The sequence below is a fragment of the Erpetoichthys calabaricus genome, chromosome 14 (genome assembly GCF_900747795.2).
Source record: "Erpetoichthys calabaricus chromosome 14, fErpCal1.3, whole genome shotgun sequence".
NCBI lineage: Eukaryota > Metazoa > Chordata > Cladistia > Polypteriformes > Polypteridae > Erpetoichthys > Erpetoichthys calabaricus.
This window is the reverse complement of record NC_041407.2, coordinates 70,138,299-70,160,710: the sequence shown is the minus strand read 5'-3', so window position 1 is coordinate 70,160,710 and position 22,412 is coordinate 70,138,299. Positions and strand designations below refer to the sequence as shown.

At 36.4% G+C, this 22,412-nt stretch overlaps 1 protein-coding gene across 3 annotated transcripts in view; it reads left to right on the top strand.

Moving 5' to 3' along the window:
• The first annotated feature begins 661 nt into the window (after positions 1 to 661).
• The window catches only part of inpp5b (inositol polyphosphate-5-phosphatase B), a 72,062-nt gene continuing 50,311 nt past the window's right edge, over positions 662 to 22,412 (top strand). For 2 of the 3 annotated variants that reach the window (XM_051919084.1, XM_028819595.2), the window contains exon 1: positions 14,129 to 14,501. Coding sequence is in view for 2 of the 3 variants with exons in the window: in XM_028819595.2 (XP_028675428.1) it covers positions 14,477 to 14,501 (25 nt within the window). In the remaining variant the exon portion in view is untranslated. Of the gene's footprint in view, positions 829 to 14,128; positions 14,502 to 22,412 lie in introns of those variants that run through there. The other variant, XM_028819596.2, reaches the window with a different exon arrangement.

Below are 22,412 nucleotides of genomic sequence, written 5' to 3'. Positions count from 1 at the left end.
TGTTCACATGAGAAGTCAAGTTATAGCTGAAGAGTTATCTTCAGGTTTATTTATCATAATTTAATTATTAATACAGTGTGATATATGATGTTGTCTGATTTGCATTTTTATGAATGTATTGCTGTTGCCGTTTACACTGTTTATATACTGTACAGTATTAGGAAAACAATGCTTCAAAAACAGTTTTCCTCACTAGTAATTTCCCATCGGGATTAATAAAGTATCTATCTATCTATCTATCTAGTAACTTGTTATATAATGCTAAATTCTTAGTACTGTAAATGTTTATGGTATTGCCGTAGAAAGAACCATATGACAGACAGATTCATTGAACAAGTTTTTTTGGATGTTGTTGTATTGTTTGGTAAGTAAATTACTAACCCTTGTTAATGTTATCTGTGAATACCATGGTAAATTAAAAAAAAAAACTTAATTTCTTATGCAGTGCCTACCAATCACCCATCATTTCATATGCTGACTGAAAAGTTAAGTATGTTACAGGAAAAACTTCATTTGCAGAAGTAGTTTTCTGAATTAGAGCCCACTGTTCAGATAATTAGTTATGCTAGTGATGACCTATCACACTGCAGGAAAAGCAAAAGTCAGAAATATTTAAACTTGCTTGATGTTTACCATATTTATTTGTATTTTATTGCATGATACCAGGAGTTGATATGTCTGAGGATCCCTGTCCCCAGTTTTTGTGGCTTTCTAAGTACCTCCCTAAATCAGCTCTGGCATCTGACTCTGAGAAGAAGGGAGCATTCATCCCTACTGCTGCATTTAAAGGAATTGAGACTGAAGCATCAGATAATAAGAGGAAAACAGGTAATCAAAATAAATACATTAATAAGACATTGAATACATAACTATATGTTTTACACCTATTACAACTGTGAAATGTTGTAATTTTGTTAAAGTAATGCCTATTATAGTTAAGCTACTTAAAAATTAAAATTTTCTCTACTGCTATTGAATAATTATTCTAAATTATGAGATTAATTATTAATCATATTGATGAATGCTTAATTTTGTATTTATTTACATTACTATCTACAGTATTTTGTGGAGTAGGGTAAGATTCTGTCCATATTTATTTCCTGCTCTGCATGGTCACTGTTACCTAGATAAGCTCTAGCCAATGCAACCTTGAAATTCAGAAGTGGGCTTTATAAAATAGATGAATTAATATTGGCTGGAATAGCTACTATTTATTTTGTATACTTTTTTGTTGCTTAGGTCATTTTATGCCTTTTTCTAGTGAGGTGTCTGTAACAATTAGTCCGTTTAAAACTTTTTCGTGCACTTCATACTTGTTTTTTTACTTAGACATGGCATTTTGTAAATCAGACAAATATACAAACAGAAAGTGCCATGTTAAATTTAAACAGTAGCAGTAACTGAGTTTAATTGCCTAACCAATATTTTAAGTAAGAGCTGCTGATGTGCTTTGCTCATACACTGGTTGTCAGTTCACAGTGATTTCTTGAATATACACAGTTTAAACAGTGGATGGACCAGAAGGAGTGGGGCTTCAGTGACAGGTCTTCTGATTGGTCAAGATTTTCTTGGTTTCTTGGCTGAAGTTGGGTGTGGAGGATAGTTAGATTCCAGTGTAATTTTTAACTTGTTCTGCTTTGAACCCTTTACGTTAGACTCTAGAACAGACAGATCATAACTATGCATGTGACTATATACAGTATAATGTATATATGTGTATGTCCATGTATATGCATAAAGTTTTACATATGTGGGTGTATGTGTGTGTATAAATACAAATACGTACATTTTTGTAACAAAACACCTCTTTACCATTAATTTAAATTGAAAACATTTTTAAGCATTCCTGTCCCCAACAAAACACCAAAATACATAAAAATTGACTAATATAGTTTAATAATAACATTTTTCATCAAAGCAAACCCTAATAAGACATTGTCTTTCATTGTCTTTAATTTTAATAAAGCTGTTTACCTTAGCATTATCACTTCAAGTTTCACATTCAAAAGTATTTCCTTTCAGTCTTGGATTTTTCAACTAATTCACAATCTTTTTTGTAGCCATGATGTGCAGGATAATGGGAGAAGACATTTTGGTCATGTATGTGACGAAGGGAGTGAACCAATTCATGGGATCGCACAAGTACATCTCACTGCAATGTGTGGATCCAGGTCCACACTGTTTTGCAGGATGCTGTTAGGACAGTCTCTGAACACAGTATCAACTATGAGATTAACTGAGACTGGGATTGTGCATCAGCAGGCTGTTCAGCATTACTGCAGTGGTCTGTACTTAGAATGACTGCAAAGATGACTGGGTTTATAACTAGTGGTGCAAGTTTTAAAATCAGCTCACAGTAGGTGTGTATATATAAATATATATATATATATACTAGGGGATTCCCCCCTGCTTGCTTTACTTGTGAACCCCTGTGGACTGTGCTACGTCATTGTGAAAAGGGGGGCTGAACGCACCCCAAGGAGACACGGCCGTTCCTCTGAAACCCCCTCTTAAACGGTGATAGAAAGGGAAGAAAATGCATTTTTTTTTTCTTTGCTCGATCAGCTGCTGGATTGCTGCTGCTGTTGCCGTGCCATGTGATCTGCATCTTGCACAGTGCTTTGAACATTTTAAATCCTTGCGGGTCTCACGGGACGTGAGTTCTTGATATTTTTTAGTTCATAATTTAAAAACGGAATAAGAATCTGAAAATCTAAGAACAACACATTACAGTTCGATAAATTCTGAAAAGAATGATACCAAACATATATATGTAGGTTTTAAAATAAGCCCAATTTAAAGCGTGACAAAAAAGTGACATAAAAAGTGATAAAAAATCATTGCACAAAATTGTTGCAATTTTAGGCTTAGGATTTTATATATAGAGAGTAGATATACTGTACGTGTGTGTGTGTGTGCAGGCGGAGTAGTGGCTCTGAGGCTAGGGATCTGTGGTTCGAATCCCGTTTCCCCCTTGAGCAAGGCCTTTAGTCTGCAATTGCTCTGTCCTGGGTATGACATTAACCTAAATGGTAAACCTGAGGGGTTGGTGGCAAAATTGGCACTCTAGCCACTGTATAAAACTTCACACTGTTCCACTCAATTCAAATTATTGTGGGGCTAAGGGGTCACCCATTGCACGGCTGCGCTCGGGTCCTAATGTGGGATCCTGAGGTGGTTCATCGTCTGGTGGGTGCGTGCATGCTCCCAAACCTTCTCCTATATTTGTGTGTGAAAATTCAGCGTCATCATGGTTCATAAGATAGAAAAGGCAGCTTTATATATGTTCATTTTTGTTAAGCAGTGGAAGCCTCTATATACAACCCATTCTACTGAGTTTTAATGATTTTATTGTATTTTATTTTAAACAAAGCATATAAATACAAAATATAACAAATCTATTTCAGGGTCATAGGGGGGCATAGTCTGTATTGGCAGCACTGGGCACAGGATAGGGAGCAGCCCTGTACAGGGTCTAATTACAGTCACATCTACACTCACAGTCATTCCAGGTCAATTTGGAATCATTACATCACCTAACTACACATCCTGGGAATCTGGGCAGTAAATCAGAGTACTTGGAGCAAAACCCATGCAGACACAGAACAAACATGCAAATTCCACATGGAGAACATATGGGATTCCATCTGTTGGATCTGTTAGGCAATGTTTCCTACTGCTTCATTGTGCGTGGTGCCCTTATGTGTTCATTTTTGCGTAATATAAAGAAGTAGAAAAAGATGGAGAAGATGTACTGTATGTGTGTGTTTATAATGCTTTAGAATACTAGGGGGCTCTGCACCCTGCTTGCTTCGCTCGCCAACCCCTGGTCAGGTGCTATGCGCTAGCCACTTCGCGGATCTGCCGTTCACGTATGGGGAAACAGATGTTCAATTTAAACATTGTTATTTTCATGGGAATTGTTACATATGCATAATAAAACTAACTATTTTACATTACTCCGAGTAATTAACCATAGTAAAAAATAATAGAACATAATAAATTGAAAGAAAATAATGTTTCATGTTGTGTTAGAGGTATTTGTTATACATTCTTGTTCAGTTTGGCTTTGAAATTAACATGCAAATACTTTTTAAACTTACACTTTTACTGTAAAACTTCAGTAAAAACAATTTTTTAAATTAACTTTTCGTCAATATTGCACTGAATTTTGATTCCGTGTTTGGACTTACATCATGACAACGCAACGTTTAACTGCCTGTGAGTTTGTTCCTGTGATTTGTTAATTGTCATAGCAAAAGCTATTCTAACGGGAAACTGTAAACATTTTAATACAAATGGCATATCAAGATCTCCTTTGGTGTCTAATGTTATCTTATGTTTCTAGTCACCTGTTAAAATTTTACATGTCAGAATTGTTCGACTACTTTTGAATACAACTAACCTTGTCCTATTGCATAGCCCATTGCTCAGACATAAATTACGCAGTAACATTACAATACATCCTTCTTTCAACAGTAATTCGGTCAGTGGAAGACTGGATGGTGTTAACAGTTGTAGATATTCGACGGGATATTGTAAGCTGATGTTTTCAACTTCCGCACCATCACCACCAACTATTTCAGCATAGTCTATTGATACGCATTTAACCAATTTGCCATGTAACCAATCGACAATTTTCGTGTTACTTCGTTTGACTTCAATGTTTCTCAGTGCTAGGATTGCCCATGTACTCATTTCTTCTGTTGATAGCCCTTCAGGATGAAATTCTTCAGTAGGATTTGGACATAATAAGTCTTCTTTTATTGGGAACTTAAAGTGAGGAAAACTTAAAAATTTATAAGAGCTAAGAGTGCAGGAACTGTGTCTGACAAAAGCATTCACACTAATGAGAGGTGAGAGGACAGTGGGCATGGTTGAAAATGATTGAGAGGAGGGCGGGACTTGACAAAGTCTCTTGGCAATAGTTTTGTCTCGCAGGACTTGAAAAAATCTCTTGACAGTAGTCTCGTCTGAAGATTTTGTTTTATAATAGAGAAATGTGTGTGTGTGCGCATGTGTGTGCGTGTGTGTGCGTGCAATTCTCTGAATCTGTATTTCTGAAAGATATTCTTTAAGACAGGCATTTCAAATTATAGCAGAAGAAAGTAATTTGAAAAATGTTTGAGATATAGCTAGGTTACTACTCAGTTTTCAAAGAATATCACATGATGTGATTTGGCTTGGCACATTTCATCCTACCACAATTCTAAGCATGGTGGACAATCTTCTACTTTTTCTTCTTCTGGCTCCTCCTTTAGGGGTTGCCACAGTGGATTATCTTTTTCCATATCTTCCTGTCTTCTGCATTGTGCTCTGTCACACCCATCACCTGCTTATCCTCTCTCACCACATCCATAAATCTTCTCTTAGGCCTTCATCTTTTCCTCTTGCCTGACAGTCCTAACTTTAACATCCTTTTCTCAATATACCCAGCATCTCTCCTCTACACATGTCCAAACCAACGCAATCTCACCTCTCTGACTTTGTCTCCAAACTGTCCAACCTGAGCTGACTCTCTGATGTGCTTATTTCTAATCCTGTCCATCCTCGTCACACCCAATGCAAATCTTAGCAACTTTAACTCTGCCACCTCCAGCTCTGTCTCCTGCTTTCTGGCCAGTGCCACCGTCTCCAACCCATATAATAAAGCTGGTCTCACTACCGTCTTGTAGATCTTCCCTTTCACTCTTGCTGATAATTGTCTATCACAAATTACTCCTAACACTCTTCTCCACCCATTTCACCCTGCATGCACTCTCTTTTCCACCTCTCTTTCATAATCCCCAAAACTCTATACTGTTCATCCCAAGTATTTTAACTCATCCACCTTCACCAGCTCTACTCCATGCATCCTCACCATTCCACTGACCTTCCTGTCATTCACACACATGTATTCTGTCTTGTTCCTACTGACCTTCATTCCTCTCCTCTCTAGAGCATATCTCCACCTCTCCAGGGTCTCCTCAACCTGCTCCCTACTATTTACTACTACTCCCTGTCTAATCTCATCTGTCAACCAGCCTTCTCTATACTTCTCCATCAACACCCTTAGAGCAAACATTGTATCTGTGGTGCGCTTTCCTGCCATGAAACCATACTGCTGCTCACTAATCATCACCTCCCTTCTTAACCTATCTTCCACTACTCTTTCCCATAACTTCATGCGGCTCATCAGTTTTAACCCCCTGTAGTTACTACAGCTCTGCACATCCCCCTTATTCTTAAAAATCGGTACCAGTACACTTCTTCTCCACTCCTCAGTCATCCCCTTACTTTTCAAGATTCCATTTAACAATCTGGTTAAAAACTCCACTGCCATCTGTCCTAAGCATCTCCATGCTTCCATAGGTATGTCATCTAGACCAACGGCCTTTCCATTCTTCATCCTCTTTATAGTTGTCCTTACTACCTCCTTGCTAATCCGTTGCACTTTCTGATTCACTATCTCCACATCATCCAACCTTCTCTCTCTCTTTCTCTCTCTCTCATTCTCTTCATTCATCAACCTCTCAAAGTACTCTTTCCATGTTCTCAGCACACCCTCCTCGCTTGTGAGTACGTTTCCATCTTTATCCTTTATTACCCTAACCTGCTGCACATCTTTCCCAACTCTGTCCTTCTGTTTAGCCAATCAGTACACGTCCTTTTCTCCCTCCTTAATGTCCAACCTCTCATACAACTCATCATACGCCTTTTCTTTAGCCTCACCACCTCTCTCTTCACCTTAAACCTTATCTCCTTGTACTGTTACTCTGTATACTCTCCTGTACTTCCCCATTCCACCACCAGGTTTCCTTTTCCTCCTTCTTCTGTCCAGATGTCACACCAAGTATCTTTCTTGCTGTCACCCTTACTACTTCTGTTGTAGTTGCCCAGCTGTCTGGTAACTCTTCATTGCCACCCAGTACCTGTCTTAACTCCTCCCTAAACTCAACCTTGAAGTCTTCCTTTTTCAACTTCCACCATTTGATCCTTGGCTCTGCCCCCATGCTCCTCCTCTTCTTGATCTCCAACATCATCCTACAGACCAACATCCTATGCTGCTTAACTACACTTTCCTCTGCCACCACTTTACAGTCTTTAATCTGCTTCAGATTGACACTTTTGCACAGGATATAATCTACCTGTGTGCATCTTCCTCCACTTTTGTAAGTCACCCTATGTTCCTCCCTCTTCCTAAAATATGTATTCACCACAGCCATGCCCATCCTTTTTGCAAAATCCACTTTCATCTGACCTTCTTCATTCCTCTCCTTGACACCACACCTACCCATCACCTCCTCATCTTCTCTATTCCCTTCACCAACATGTCCATTGAAATCCGCTCCAATCACAACTTTCTGTTCCTTGGGTACACTGTCCATCACTTCATCCAACTCACTCCAGAACTCACTTTCTGACACTCTTTTCACTTACAAAACACTCTTGACATACTGTTCCTTCAGAATAACCCCTACATCATTTCACATCCAATCCACACCATGATAGAACGATTTGAATCCACCTACGATCCACCTGGCCTTACTCCCCTTCCATTTAGTCTCTTGCACACACAATATATCAACCTTCCTTCTCTCCATCATATCGGCTAACTCTCTTCCCTTACCAGTCATACTGCCAACATTCAAAGTTCCAACCCTCAGTTCCACTCTCTTTATCTTCATCCTCTACTCTTTCCTCCAGACACATCTCCCCCCTGTTTTTCTACTTCTTCGGCCAACAGTAGCCCAATTTCCGCCAGCACCCTGTTGGCTAACAGTACTGGTGGTGGTTGTTGTTAATCTAGGACTTGACCAATCTGGTATGGAAATCTGTATTTTTGCCCGCATGTTGATCTGGCAAAATTTTACACCGGATGCCCCTCCTGACGTAACCCTCCCCATTTATCTGGGCTTGGGACCGGCATGAAGAAACACACTGGTTTGTGCATCGCCTGTGGCTGTGTTGGATGATGCATTATTAAAAACAACATGTAATGAAAGTGTTTATTAAAAAGGTAATAGGTTTGGTATTTTTGCCATTTTTTTATATTGGATTTACATTTGCAGTCAAGGTTTTGTAGTTGCACTATTCCTCTGCATGTCATAAAAGCAGACATTAGGAGATAGTTGCGAGAAAAAGCATTTAGCCTTAAAATCAAACTTTAGTTTACCACAAAATAGCAGGTACAAAGCTTGTCAGTAAGCACTCCAAAGCAGCTTGTGAATGTCCCTGTGGGCACACTGAAAATATGATGGACCTGATGAAGTTTGTCAGCAAAGACGGGATGTGATTAACTTGAAATGTGTATACATACGTGTAAGGAGTGTCATTGGAATTTGTTTGGAGTATCACATGAAATGGTGTTGTAATACAGAGAATAACAAGTTGTTTGCTACATACAGGGTGCAAAATCGAAAGGACTTTGCTTTCACTCTATTTCAAAAATGTGATCAAGTCAGGGGAAACAGACATGCTTTTTATTAGTTATTCTCTCAAGATAAATTACTTGACAACCTGGTGACATAAATAAAAGAATCATTCCTATGACTGGTTAACATAACATTCTGACATGAATACAATTCATAAGTGGTTATGCTTAAGTTGTATAATGCTCTTATAAGGCTTGGACTGAGCTATGTGTAGTTTTGGTCAGATTATGACAAAAAAAGGTCCAGAGAAGAATAACTACATTGATTGACTGGACTTTGGTGTTTCAGTTTTGTTCAACTTCTTGATTTTGAACTTAGTCTGTTTTTACTTGAGTTTGTCAACTAATAGCATTCATTTCATATTCACAAATTATTATCTGATGTTTCCTTCTTGGGCAGAACACCTATACAACATAGAGTGGCTGCTGGAGTGAGACAGAGACACATTAATTTACACAATTTTGGAATTTTCTTTCAGAAAGAAAATTAACATGAGTTTCTCTGTTGTGACTTGGGTATATATCTTGGTGGATTTATTAAGTTAGCAGTTTACTGTTTTAGGTTCCAATGTTTCTGAAACCAACAGATAAAAATGATAAAAGTGTCTCTAATTGCCTTCTTTGTATAAGACTTTTATTTATACATTGAGAATTGATGTGGGAGGAGGTTTTTTTACTGGCAGAACAAAGAACAGTAACCAGAGTGGCACCCTCATATTACCAGGCATTGTCAGCTATAGTTGTACAGAATATATTGTGATGTATGATATATTAATAATTTTAAAAAATAATTTTTAATCAGTTGGGTGATGCTGTCCACCAAATGACAGCCATTCCTAATGGAATTTGTTTATGTATTTGGCCTTTCAGGAGTGAAATTGTGTTCTTCAAAATTTTGTAATAAAAATTAGTGTTGTTTTTTGTAACAAAATGTAAAGTGGAAAGCACCTTAATAAGATATTAAAATCCTGCATTTGCCAAAGGACTCTTTTCCAGTGCAGCATGTCATTGCACATAGGTAAATTGATAAGGTGTAAGATGCCATTTAATTTAAGACTGAATAATTGCAGTAATGTTATTTTAAAAATAATGAAGAAAGCTCCTAGCAAAAAGAATTAGAATATTACATTTTGAAATTTTCAGGTAACCAACAGTGCAATTTTGACTATGATTTCTAGTCTGTCCTTCTATAAAAGTTTGCTTGATCATTTGTCTCATGGTTTATGATTTGTGTTTTCAAATGTTTCTAAATTATGCAATCCATAAAACTTTTAAAGTATTATCAACAATTTGCCTTTTCAATGAAAAAATGGTTTTGCGGGTCACATCCATAGTAAACACACCATTTCACTGACCAACATTCTTTACATAAATTTAACATTCTTTCCATCTCTAAAGTTGACTGGTAAATTTAAGAAAAAAAAAAACCTGGAACCTACTGTACTCAATCGATAAAGGCAGAAGGAAAATCAGAATCAAAGATGTAGAGTACTAAAAGGGTGCAATTGTGCAGTGAGAACAGCACATGGGACAAAAGGGTGCTCACAGAAGATCATGGTGCAAAAAAAGTGTGTAGCAACAAAAGAGTGCTGTTTTATCTTGGGCAGATGCTCTGGAAAAAACTGCAGGAATGTAATTTAGTGGACACTTAAAGCTAATAACATTTAAATGTGCAAGGGATGGGTGGCACGGTGGCGCAGTGGGTAGCGCTGCTGCCTCGCAGTTGGGAGATCTGGGGACCTGGGTTCGCTTCCCGGGTCCTCCCTGAGTGGAGTTTGCATGTTCTCCCCGTGTCTGCGTGGGTTTCCTCCCACAGTCCAAAGACATGCAGGTTAGGTGGATTGGCGATTCTAAATTGGCCCTAGTATGTGCTTGGTGTGTGGGTGTGTTTGTGTGTGTCCTGCGGTGGGTTGGCACCCTGCCCAGGATTGGTTCCTGCCTCGTGCCCTGTGTTGGCTGGGATTGGCTCCAGCAGACCCCCGTGACCCTGTGTTCGGATTCAGCGGGTTGGAAAATGGATGGATGGATGTGCAAGGGATTCAATTATATTTTACGTTTTGTGTCTGCTTTTAAGGAGTTTTAAACATAAAGGATATTTTATCACAAAAAGAAATGGAAATTGTGATTTTATGCAGGTGTATTAATGTCTTAAAGGTAATGTATTTGCATATTTTGTTTGTTTCTGATCTCTGTGCAATAATTGGCCCTACCCCTTTAAGAATGTTGTACATGCCAAAGGAAACAGGAAATATGATTTTATGCCTGTATATTATTATCCTGTAATTTGCAGACAACTCTGTCATTGCAAGTCTTTTACGAGATAAGGAAGATAGCCATAGACCTGTTGTTAATGAGTTTGTTCAATGGTGTGATCGCTCCTATTTACAATTAAATATTTTTAAGACAAAAGATATGGTTGTAGATTTCAGGTGCTCCCAACAATCTGTTTTCTCAACTTTAATTATAAAGGAGACAGTGGAGATGGTAGAGCAATACAAATATCAGGGAACAATCATTGATAACAAACTAAACTTTGATCTTAACACAGAGCAAAAGTGTAAAAAGGAACAGTCACGACTTTTCTTTCTTAGAAAACTAAGCTGTTTTAAAGTGGGCAAAATCATAATGACACTTTTTTTATAAGTCCTTTATTCTTAAATTTGCTTTTACCTGTTGGTTTGACAATCTCAGCAACAAGAATATAAACTATCTTAACAACATTATAAAAATTAGCAGTAAAATTATTGGTTCACAGCAGACCTCCATAACTGAAATGTACTACAAATATGTCAGAAAGAAAGTCAACTCAAACCTTTCAGACGGTAGCCATTCTCTTTGCTCAAAATTCCAGCTGTTGCCATCAGGCTGCAGATTTAGGCTTCCAAAGGTAAAGAGCAATAGGTTTAAGAACTCTGTTATTCCTAGATCTATAAACATTTTAAATTATGTTACTTGTAGGGATGCTGTTAAATGTTAAATTATGTATTATTGTTTTGTGTATTGTTGAAACTAATTATTTTTCTTTGTACTGATCTTATGTGTGGTTTTATGCAATAACATTGGTTGTCAAATGTTGTGTCTTTGTTTATATCTTGGATATGTGTAACAATGTCTTCTGTTTTTTGTAATTTCCTGCTGCAAACAAATTTCCCTCTGTGATGATGTAGTCTAGCTAACCTAACCTATTAATGTTGTAAAGTTAATTTCTTTGTGTGTGGTTTTGCATGTAAAGTGCATGTAATAAGTAAGGCTACTCCTTTACGGGTACCCAGAGTGGTGTGTCATTTTAAGTAGAATGACAAACAAAGGAATTTGAATAGCAGAAAACTAACAAGCATTTTGGCAGGTTAAGAGGTGCACCTGTTTGCAAAATTAATCATTAATACATACATTATTAAACCACAATATGCCAATGTCTACTGAAACCATCCAAATTTTTAACTATAATAACCTCATATGGATTTTTGGCCATGTTGCCCACTCCTGCAATATTTCCAAATCAAGATATGTCCAGCATAATTGCTACAATTAATACCAACAAATCGAAAGATATATCTTTTAGACTAGTTGCAAAGGATTGCGCAATATAAATGCACTTTTACTTACATATGTTTTTGGTCACTCTTCATCTGTTTTCTGTGTATAGTGTTTCTCTTTGTGTTATGTTTTTTTATGGTACATATACATTTCATTTATAACAAAAAAATCTTTCTGGTAAACTAAACTAACTCCAGGGAGGGTTACTAGCTGCATTTACTTATTTATGCATTTTCCTCAGCATATTTGTCACAGTGCTCATTTATTGCCACCCTTTTGTCTTGTGCTCTTTTGTTGTTCCTCCAGGTGCCATGCATTTAAGGTCTCCTAAAAATCAATTTGTATTCTCCAACTAAAAATATTTTATAAAAACATTACGTATTGTTTCAGGTGTCATACTGTATTACTGACACCTCTGACCAGATGATGCTTTAGCAGTGCACATGTGGTACTTTACTTTGCACAATGGTTAGGGTTCCATACATGCATACATGTGCAAGACATTTTTTAATTTAGGAAAACTGATTTATATGTCATCATGCAGTTTCTGACAAAGAGACTTTTCCTATGCTGCAAACTTCATCCACCTTTACAGCCTTATTGAACACTGGGATGTCGAATTTGCACTGCATTGGCCGTTACTGTGGTGAAAGAGTGTACTGTGATTGTGCTCCACAGTATTTGGGGTCACACTTGTTCTCAAATTTAATTGCACTGCTTTTAACTTTTTTGCAAGTCATTATGTTTTTTCTGCTATTTCAATCTATAAATTTAGCTCTTTCACTCGGGCATTTACTACAACGCAGTTTTTGAAGACTGCCTTTACATGTATTTTACTCTTTTTGCTCGTCTTTGCTACAGTGTGTATACTGTCTTACACTATGCGTCACAGTAAATTGTCATTTGGAAATGTGTTGCATGTGTAAAAGCTATTTTTAAGTAGAAATTCTATGTATATCTCTTTTTTGTGGCATGTTGTACACCTTATTTCCTCAATAGTGGTTGCCTATGTATTGATATACTGTCAAATGTTTGGTTCTGTAATAAGAGCCTACCAATTACACTTCAATTTTGCAATGTTTGTCTGTAGTGTTATATTTTCCGTTAACAGCTCACATATTAATATTACTGTACTAGTCTCCTTACATTTAAGTCTTGAATATTGATCCGCAATGGGTCCTCTGCCTATAAAAATGCCTGGACATTTGCCTAGGACAACAATATCCATTAAAAGGTACCGGTAGTTTTTTGGGGGGTTTGTTTTTGCCATACCAATACATTTTGCACATGTTCAGTATTCTTATCACATTTATTAAAAGTGGTGAAAAAACTGATGATGAAGTTAGTGTAATTCCAAAGCATTATGTTATATTAAGCGTCATAATATATATTATTTGACCAGAATTTTGGTATAGGAAATGTGGTGTTTATCCTTTAAAGTGGTCTAAAGGCCAGACAGATAGACAGACACACAAACCAAATGAACAAACCAACTTTATTTGTCCCAGGGGGGAAATTTGGCTACTTACAGATAACAGAGTGCAAAATATTGAAGAGCCATCCACGGCCTTTTAACAATTAACAATCTGCATTAACTCAGTCCTTGGAATAGCTATCAGGTCTTTCATTAAGGATGGTGGACTGAAAATCCAAAGATTGCTAATTCTATCCCCACCACTGATTCATTGTCTATCCCAGAGCAAATCACGTGTAAAAATGTGTCATCGTCTGGGATTTTCAAATTGCTTTGGGAAAATAAATTAAAAAACAAACCAACAAATATTTAAAAAAATGCAAACAATATTTTAAAACAATTAACATATTGCAGCACATCTGCTGCGCCTAACCTTAGTGAATTTTATTTAATAATATTGTAAATGTAACTGTCACCACAGCTTTCTAGATTCTTTCGTAGGATCAAAATCAAAAAGTGTATTTGGGCAAAGGTACAAAAAAAGACTTTTGGTTTTAGAAAGTATTGACGATAGCAGTTACACCTCACATACAAGCTCGCCCACAGTTTTACAGACAGCATCAGGGATGGGCTCCCAAAACATACCAGCGGAAGAGGTATGTAAGGAACGTTTATTGGGAGATAAACACAAGAGAGGTCGCTGCGAGCTAATGCAGGAAGACTGTGACGACACTGTAAAAGGATCGCTCACATGAGATACGTGCCTAACACACAGTAGGGCAAAGCGGGGCGGTTGGATAGTTTAGATTATTAATGTCACTTGATTTTGTGATCGTTTACAGTACGACTAACCAAAATAAAGAACGCATATTTGTACAGCGTTCGCCTGTGGAATACATTTGTACAGCGAATGCAAAGTCCCAGTGCTTTTTAAGTTGGCATGTCGCGGGTCAACCTGCAGTTTGATTGGTTTGGTCTTAAGCGCATTAGATTGCTCTGTGTGTGTGTCTGTGGGAGTGTGTGTGCGTTTCTGTGGACTGGCACCAGTTGTATGTACCCTTTGAAGTCTTCGGTGTCACAAGTATATTTAAGGATGAGCGGAAATCTGAGAGATGCCTAAAGGGAGCAAAGAACCAGGTAACAAGTAAAAAGCTTTATTATTTTTACATCATATCTTCGAGTTTCTTCTGCATCACCGGGCGAAAGTAGAGGCAGAATACAGTAGTCTCTTTATAATAAAGCCAAGCGTCCAAAAGTAACCCTGCATTCTTAGGCTTATGCTGTTTATTAAACCTGCACTCTGTGCTACTTTTTGACGCTTTTTCAATCTGGGCGCGTAGAGTGGTGGAGAGTATTACATTTTATTTATTGTTGTTGGGAACGAACTTAAAACATTAAGTAAAGAATTCGATAGGTTTTGAATTTCAAGACGCCCGACATTACAACCACACTACATTAGTATCTTTTAGCATTCTCCACACTTTTTTTTCCTTCAAGGCATTGATAGAATATCATAAGTAGCCAAAGTCCTTTCCGGTTTTAGCCAGACTACACCCAGAACGACTCGTTTTTTCATCGCAGGTCTTACAGTCACTCCCACGGCTCACACATACCATAACGTTTAAGGTTCCTTCAGTGAAATGTTCAGATCTTTCTCAAATATGCCAAAGTAGAAACAATTCAAGTGATTTTAATCAAATGAAGGAATTACTGACTGTAGAGTGAATTCTAATGCACATTTTTATGATTCCAAAGCTGTAAAGGCAAGCTTACATTCATTAGGCACGTTACTCAGAATAACAATCAAATTACAATAGTTTATATTTAGTAAATTCTAAATACAATTAAGATACAGTATTTGTATTAAGTCATACATGTGATCAAATAAGTGATTCAAAGTATTGTTTTATCTGATTGCTATTTTAATTATGTATACTACCTAAACATCTTTTAATGCAAAAAACTGCACCATCAAAAAGTTTTTCCAGCTTCTAAAAATGCATGGCACATTTTAGAGCCGTGATTTCAATTATGATGTGAATTGCATGAAACAAACATTTTGCTTTAATCATCCCAGCAAACAGTTGACCCCATAAAAATATATTCCAACAATTCAAGTGCTATGCCGCCAGACTCAAAAATTATTATTTTTCACAAAGACATTCTGTTAATGGTAGCACCTGGTATAATCAGTGTTTGGATAGAGTTAGCAGATTCACATTATTGTTACGGCTTTATTTGGTTACTCTAATTTTTTACCATAATTGAAAAGTGTGCTTGTTACTTCGATTACAGACTTGTATTTTAGCTGTACATATGTGACCTGATCTCCAGTCCATTCTGTCCTGATCTGGCTCTCTGTGACCATTTACTTGGAAACTATGTTTAAAAATATATATGTGCTGTCCATGCATGGCAGTTGGCAACATAAAATGACAGTGTGCAGTTTTAAAAGATCTGTTTCTTTATAATTAGTTGTATAAGTTTCCACCGTAAATTTGTAGTAGTAGGGTGTTGTACCATGTTAGCCGTAATGGATGCAATGAGAAGCAAAATGACACCTTTTGTTGCCTAACTGAACAGATTGCAATGTTGATTTTCGAGGCAGCTCAGGCCCCGTTAGAAGTTGCCTGAAGAAGGGGTCTCAGTTGCCTCGAAAGCTTGCACATTGTAATCTGTTCAGTTAACCAATAAAAGGTGTCATTTTGTTTGACTTCTCATTGCACCTTAAATTTATATTAGAATGCAAGGGTAATAGGAAAGATGAATAATATGCTGTTTGAAAGGGACACCACAAGGATGCATGCAAAGCAGCTTTGGTGACTTCTATAAAGACTTTATTGATTCATTTTGCAGTTTTTTTTTTAAAGTAGTAAAAAACAACATCCCACAAGATATTCTAGTAAGATTTTGTTCTGAGACACCCTGAAAAGACACCAGATTTGTGTATTATTTGATTTCCATTTTAGCCTTCTATATTAAATAAGTTGCCAGAAAGGTAATATATAATTTATATTTGTTTTATGTCTTTAATTAGAAAGTGGTTATTATGCTTGTACAAATGAAATATTTAATAATCACATATTAAGAATATATAGGAAGTGCTCATTTGATGTATTTAAGTAAATCTAGTGATAGTGTTGTTTGTAAGAAACTATTTTCATGTTGTAGAGTTTTATTAAATGCAAAAAAAAATCTAATTATTTTTGTACTCTTACATGGCCAATGCAGTATATAGCTATACAATTACTATGCAATGTATCTTAGATTATTAGGAATACTGAAAAGTAAATGTTTCTGATAGACATAGTTAGAGATACAAGTAAAACAGAGATGCTACTATTCTTAAGAATATATGTATTCTTGAAACAAAACTACATTTCTTTGTAAATATTTTATATTTTCGTTGTTTGTCCATTCAGGCATAAATGTACAAATAACATTTATTTCCCATTTTGAAACAACCATTAAATAACTGTATTAGATAAATGCATGCTTTCCTCTAAACTACTGCCCTCTGTGTTTAATGTTTGGTCACATGCTCTGTTTTTGCTCACTACAATGCTTAACTTAGTTGGGAATTGCATATATTTATTATAAGTTATTAACTTAATTTAATATGTTGGTATTTAGGGAATAACATATTTTGCCCAGTGGCTCTTTGAGTTACCAGTACTGTTTCAGAAATATACATCATAAATTAGGGAGTTTTTTTATATTATTTAATCCCCATGTCATGATTCTTCACAAGCATACTTCACTTTGTTGTGCTTTTGGTAATGTGCAGTGTTTGGCTTACATCAAACATGGTGTTTAGGCTGATTGCCAAAATGATCAATTTTGGTCCCATCAGACCATAGAACCTTCTTACTGCTAACATTATTTGTGAAACATCTGGGAACAGCTGTTGTATGCAGTCTTTCCATTCTCAACTAGTATAACTTATAACTCTTCCAGAGATACAGTATCATAGTTCTCATGGCTTCATTCTCTAGTTGTCTTCTTTGACATTCACTCAGTTTTTGTGGATGGTCTGTTCTAGGTTGACTTTGATCTATTCCAAACTCTTTCTGTTCTTGATGATTGATTTAACTGAACTTCAAGGGATACTCAGTGACTTGGATATTTTCTTGAATCCATCGCTTGACTTGTGCTTTTCAATAACTTTATCACAATGTTGCATGGAGTGTCCTTTTCTCTTAATTGTATAGCTTAGGCTACAATACTGACTCACCCTGAGTTAGACCTCCAGATGAGGGCACATTTAGACTACAATGAACTGAAAGCCCTTGACTAAAGACAGGAAATCTGCATTTAACTTAACTGTGTGACTTCTAAAACCAGTTGGCTGCAACAGTGATAATTTAAGTGTGTCATATTAAAGGGGATGGATAACTGCAATCAATTACTTTGTGTTTTATATATGCAATTAATTTAGACCACTTTACAGAAGTCTATTCTAACTTTAACATTAAAGATGCCTTTTCTGTATCAGTTTCAAAAAAAGCCAAATGAAATTAACTGTGATTGAATGTAAAATAATAGTCAAATGTATAAACTTTTCAAATGGGTTGGACTGTGCAATTTCTTCTAACTTCCACAAGTGGCATGCTATTTTAGTGTTTGTTAATGCTAGTTTATTTCATTTTTCCTTTTACTTTGCCTTTGACTTTTTACTGTAATTATTTTCCCAACTTAGCCAGATGAGATTTCCCATTCTTCCAAAGTGCAATACTTGGTGTGGTTTCATTTCTGTTTTATGATTGCTGTTGAATCAACTTTATGAGACACAAACTTAGACACCTTCCCCCAGTTTACTGAATTTAACAGCTGACTCTCTTAACTTAGACATTCACACCATTGTTGTAGTGGCCCAAACTAAAATGTAAACAAGTATATTTGTAAACTTGGTTGATCAAGACAAGAAGTCATTTGAAAGTACAATTTAATAGATGTTCATGAGCTTACTTAAGTGTTTTGGAATGAGCAAGAGTTGGACTTTTAATGTATATATGCTTTTTCAGTCAAGCCTCTTTTGTCAATCAAAGATAAATTTAAACTTAGCACTGTGCTGTACCAAAGTGAATTTTGTCACTCATGTTTAGGAAAACACAGGTTTCCAATAATTTTGTAGATTAGAACAAAAAAAATTATTATTCCATGTAAAAAAATAATAAATTGAGTGTGGTGCAGTGGTCATCACTGTTACCTTACAGCTCCTGAGTACTAAGTTGTAATTTCTGTCTTGGCATTGTTTACATGGAGCTTCCATATTCTCTGTGTGTGTATAATTTTTTAATGCTTAGTCTAGGTTTATTTTCTTTGTACATTTTGCTGCACAGGCCGGACCTCTGGCCCATGTCATGAAGTGCATCTGCAGTCACATGAAGCTTAATAATGGGAAAATTTGTTTAGTTTTGAATAATCAAATTATTTAAAATCCAGTTGTATTCATAATCCAAAACTTATTGTAATAGCACTCATTCACTCACTCAAGCACACTGGCGTTTCTGGAAAAAGCAAACAATACAAATACAGGAATAACACACATACACATTAGTGCAATTATGCATAATATGGTGTCCTCATCACTCCCACTCTAAACTGTGATGCACTGTCATGTACTGTTCATTGTGTGAACAGTGGAAAAAATGTTCTTGGATATATTCTCTGCCAGTTTCTCCTTTTTTCATTTATCAGATCTTAATATCATATCTTACTATTTTAGTTGCTTAGTATTCTTTAAAACCTGTTTTATACTTTGTTGAAATTAAAATATCTTTTGGGTATGGTGTTGTATAGCAAGTTTTTCAGGTTTTCATTCAAACTTCAAAATTGCTGGTTGTAAATTATCATTTGGGTGGTGCAGTAGGTAGCGCCGCTGCCTCGCAGTTAGGAGACCCGGGTTCGCTTCCCAGGTCCTCCCTGTGTGGAGTTTGCATGTTCTCCCCGTGTCTGTGTGGGTTTCCTCTGGGTACTCCGGTTTCCTCCCACAGTCCAAAGACATGCAGGTTAGGTGCATTGGTGATTCTAAATTGTCCTGTGTGTGTGCCCTGTGGTGGGCTGGTGCCCTGCCTGGGGTTTGCTTCCTGTGTTGGCTGGGTTTGGTTCCAGCAGACCTCTGTGACCCTGTGTTAGGATATAGTGGGTTGGATGATGGATGGATGGAAATTAACATTTGCAGTTTGACACAATTTTTGTTTTTATATATAATTTAAATTACAGTTTTTACTTCTTTGTAAAGATGGGATAGGTTTAAGGTAATTTGTTCTGTAAAGCTTTTTCATAATCTTTGGGAATTGACAGTACATATTTCAGTTTTAATTGAAATAAAAGCATTTTCTTGTAAAAAGAGAATATTAACATATTTCTGACAGATTTTAAATTATCACAAGATGTGTTATGAAAGAAGAGGTTAGCTAAGTCAAAACCACCAACGATTAGTGTACAATTTTTTGATGCCCCCTTTAGGGAAAGAATTTAGCACATCTCATTTCCTCTTGTATGCAATGCTGTATACATGTCCGTGACTGGTATCGTATCAGTGGTTTAGCAACATGCAAAAAAATGAGGCTGTTTTGAATCTAATTGTACTTTTCCACTATTGACAAGCCATACATGTATAATTCTGTCAACTACAACTTGATGTACTTGTTAAATTCTTTCATTTTTCTACTGTTGTTGATGTTGTACTTTTTTATGTCAGCAACTTGCACAAGGTGTGATATGTTGTCAGACATGTGAAAAGTGGGCAGGAGCTCAGTGGATCAATAGCAGATTATGAATCAGACAACATGGTTAGATAGTTATATAGTTAAATGTGTGTTAGAGGTGGTATTTTGAAAGCTCCATATGCTCTGTGAAAAATTGAGTCTCTGGTACAAATGGAAAAAGAAGATTATGAGAAACTTTATTGTCTGTGGCTGAGGTCTTGACTGTTTAGCTGTGTTCGCATAACCCAGTTTAGAGAAGAGGTCTAAGGGCAGGATGGCATGGTGAATTTCAGAAAGACAGAATATGTAAAATCATTGCTCTAGAAAGGCTCATGGAGTATGTTTGAGCACAATTAGTTCAATAAAGCAGTGTTCTCAATTAGGTGCCCCAAGAAACTTCCTGGGGGCCGCAGAATGACTGAAAGTAAGTTTAAAATAGCAGTAAAATACTTTAAGCACTAAAATGAAGCTACAGTAGAGTAATAAAAAGTGTCTTTTAAAAAGTGGACTGCTTTCTCAATATTCAAAATGTGTTATGCTGCACAATGACAGACAGTTTTAAACAAAGAATCCTTTTAAATTACATTTCATACATATATACATTGAATCTGTATATAGTTTAGCTAGATTGCATTTACATCTGGCATTAAATGTGTCTCCAGTGTCTGCATCATATATAGAAAGAGACTGGATGGACTTCCCACATATGTACAGCATTTCAGGGTTTAGTGTTCACTCATGTTCACTTGAACAACACAGCATAACATACTGTAGCTACTAACTTGTAGTTAGAATGGAAACTGGCTGCTAGTAATGAACCAATAGGAAAAAAGTGAAAAGAAGATTTCATGCCACACTGACATAAAGAGCTGTTGTGTTTTAGAATAATGGCAAGGATTTGACAGACTTGTAAATGTCAACTTTCAGTTGACTTGATTTTTACACATGGAGAGAAAACATAGTTGCATTTCCACTAATGTAAAAATGTGCTTATTATTGATGAAAGCACTCTAGTACTGAATCCAGAGAATAACCAGGAAGCTTCTGTAATTAAAATTTACAAAAATATTTTCTGCAGTGATTTATTTATTCTGCATTTTGAAAAATCACCTTTGATCCTTTATTTTCAGAAATATGTAATAACTTTACGCTTAATGTCAAAAAAAATACTTCAGCCAAGTGAGTAGTGAACAGCTTTTGTTGTTATCAAAAATATCTGCAGTGGCAGATTTTGTATTTTGATAATTACTGGTTATTGTTTATACCAAAAAATGCCTACTAGTTTTATGTTATGATTAAGAAATTCAGGCACTAGTAAAAATAAAATTTCTTTATTAAAACATACAGGCTGTTTTTGAAACATTATTAAGTTTATGTTATGTTAAAAAAAAATAAAAACAAAGGCAGTGTAATAACACTAGAATCAAATATCCATCCATCCATTTTCCAACCCGCTGAATCCGAACACAGGGTCACGGGAGCCAATCCCAGCCAACACAGGAACCAGTCCCGGGCATTGGTGCCAACCCACCACAGGACACACACAGACACACCAAGCCCAATTTAGAATCGCCAATGCACCCAACCTGCATGTCTTTGGACTGTGGGAGGAAACCCATGCAGACACGGGGAGGACATGCAAACTCCACGCAGGGAGGACCCGGGAAGCGAACCCAGGTCTCCCAACTGCGAGGCAGCAGCGCTACCCACTGCACCACCCAGAATCAAATATGCTTTTGTTAATAAATGTCTGTTTAAAAACAAGAACCTTTGTCAAGACTGCAACAGAAGTAAAAAAAAATTAACATCATGGCCCATGTAGTGGAGCCCTGATGTATTCTTGTAGTACACTGAAATACACTGAGGGGATCTTGGAAGAGTACAGTTTGAGATCCATTGCCCACTCTCCTTGCTGCTTTCTATAACTATATCATTTTAGCATATATAAGAGTCTTAGGCCTGACATTCATTTTTGCCCGGAGGAATTAACATTCAGTGTTAGGTAATGTTAGGTAATTATAGGTCACCCATAAATTGCAAAATAGTAATTGTCTGTAATGCAGCAGCCCACTTGATTTTTTTCTTGTTAATGATTTATCTATAGATTTTACATTTACATTTACATTTAGTTGCTTGGCAGACACATTTATCCAAAGCATAGATCTCAGTAAATACAGTGCATCCAGAAAGTATTCACAGCGCATCACTTTTTCAACCTTTTGTTATGTTACAGCCTTATTCCAAAATGGATTAAATTCATTTTTTTCCTCAGAATTCTACACACAACACCCCATAATGACAACGTGAAAAACGTTTACTTGAGGCTTTTGCAAAT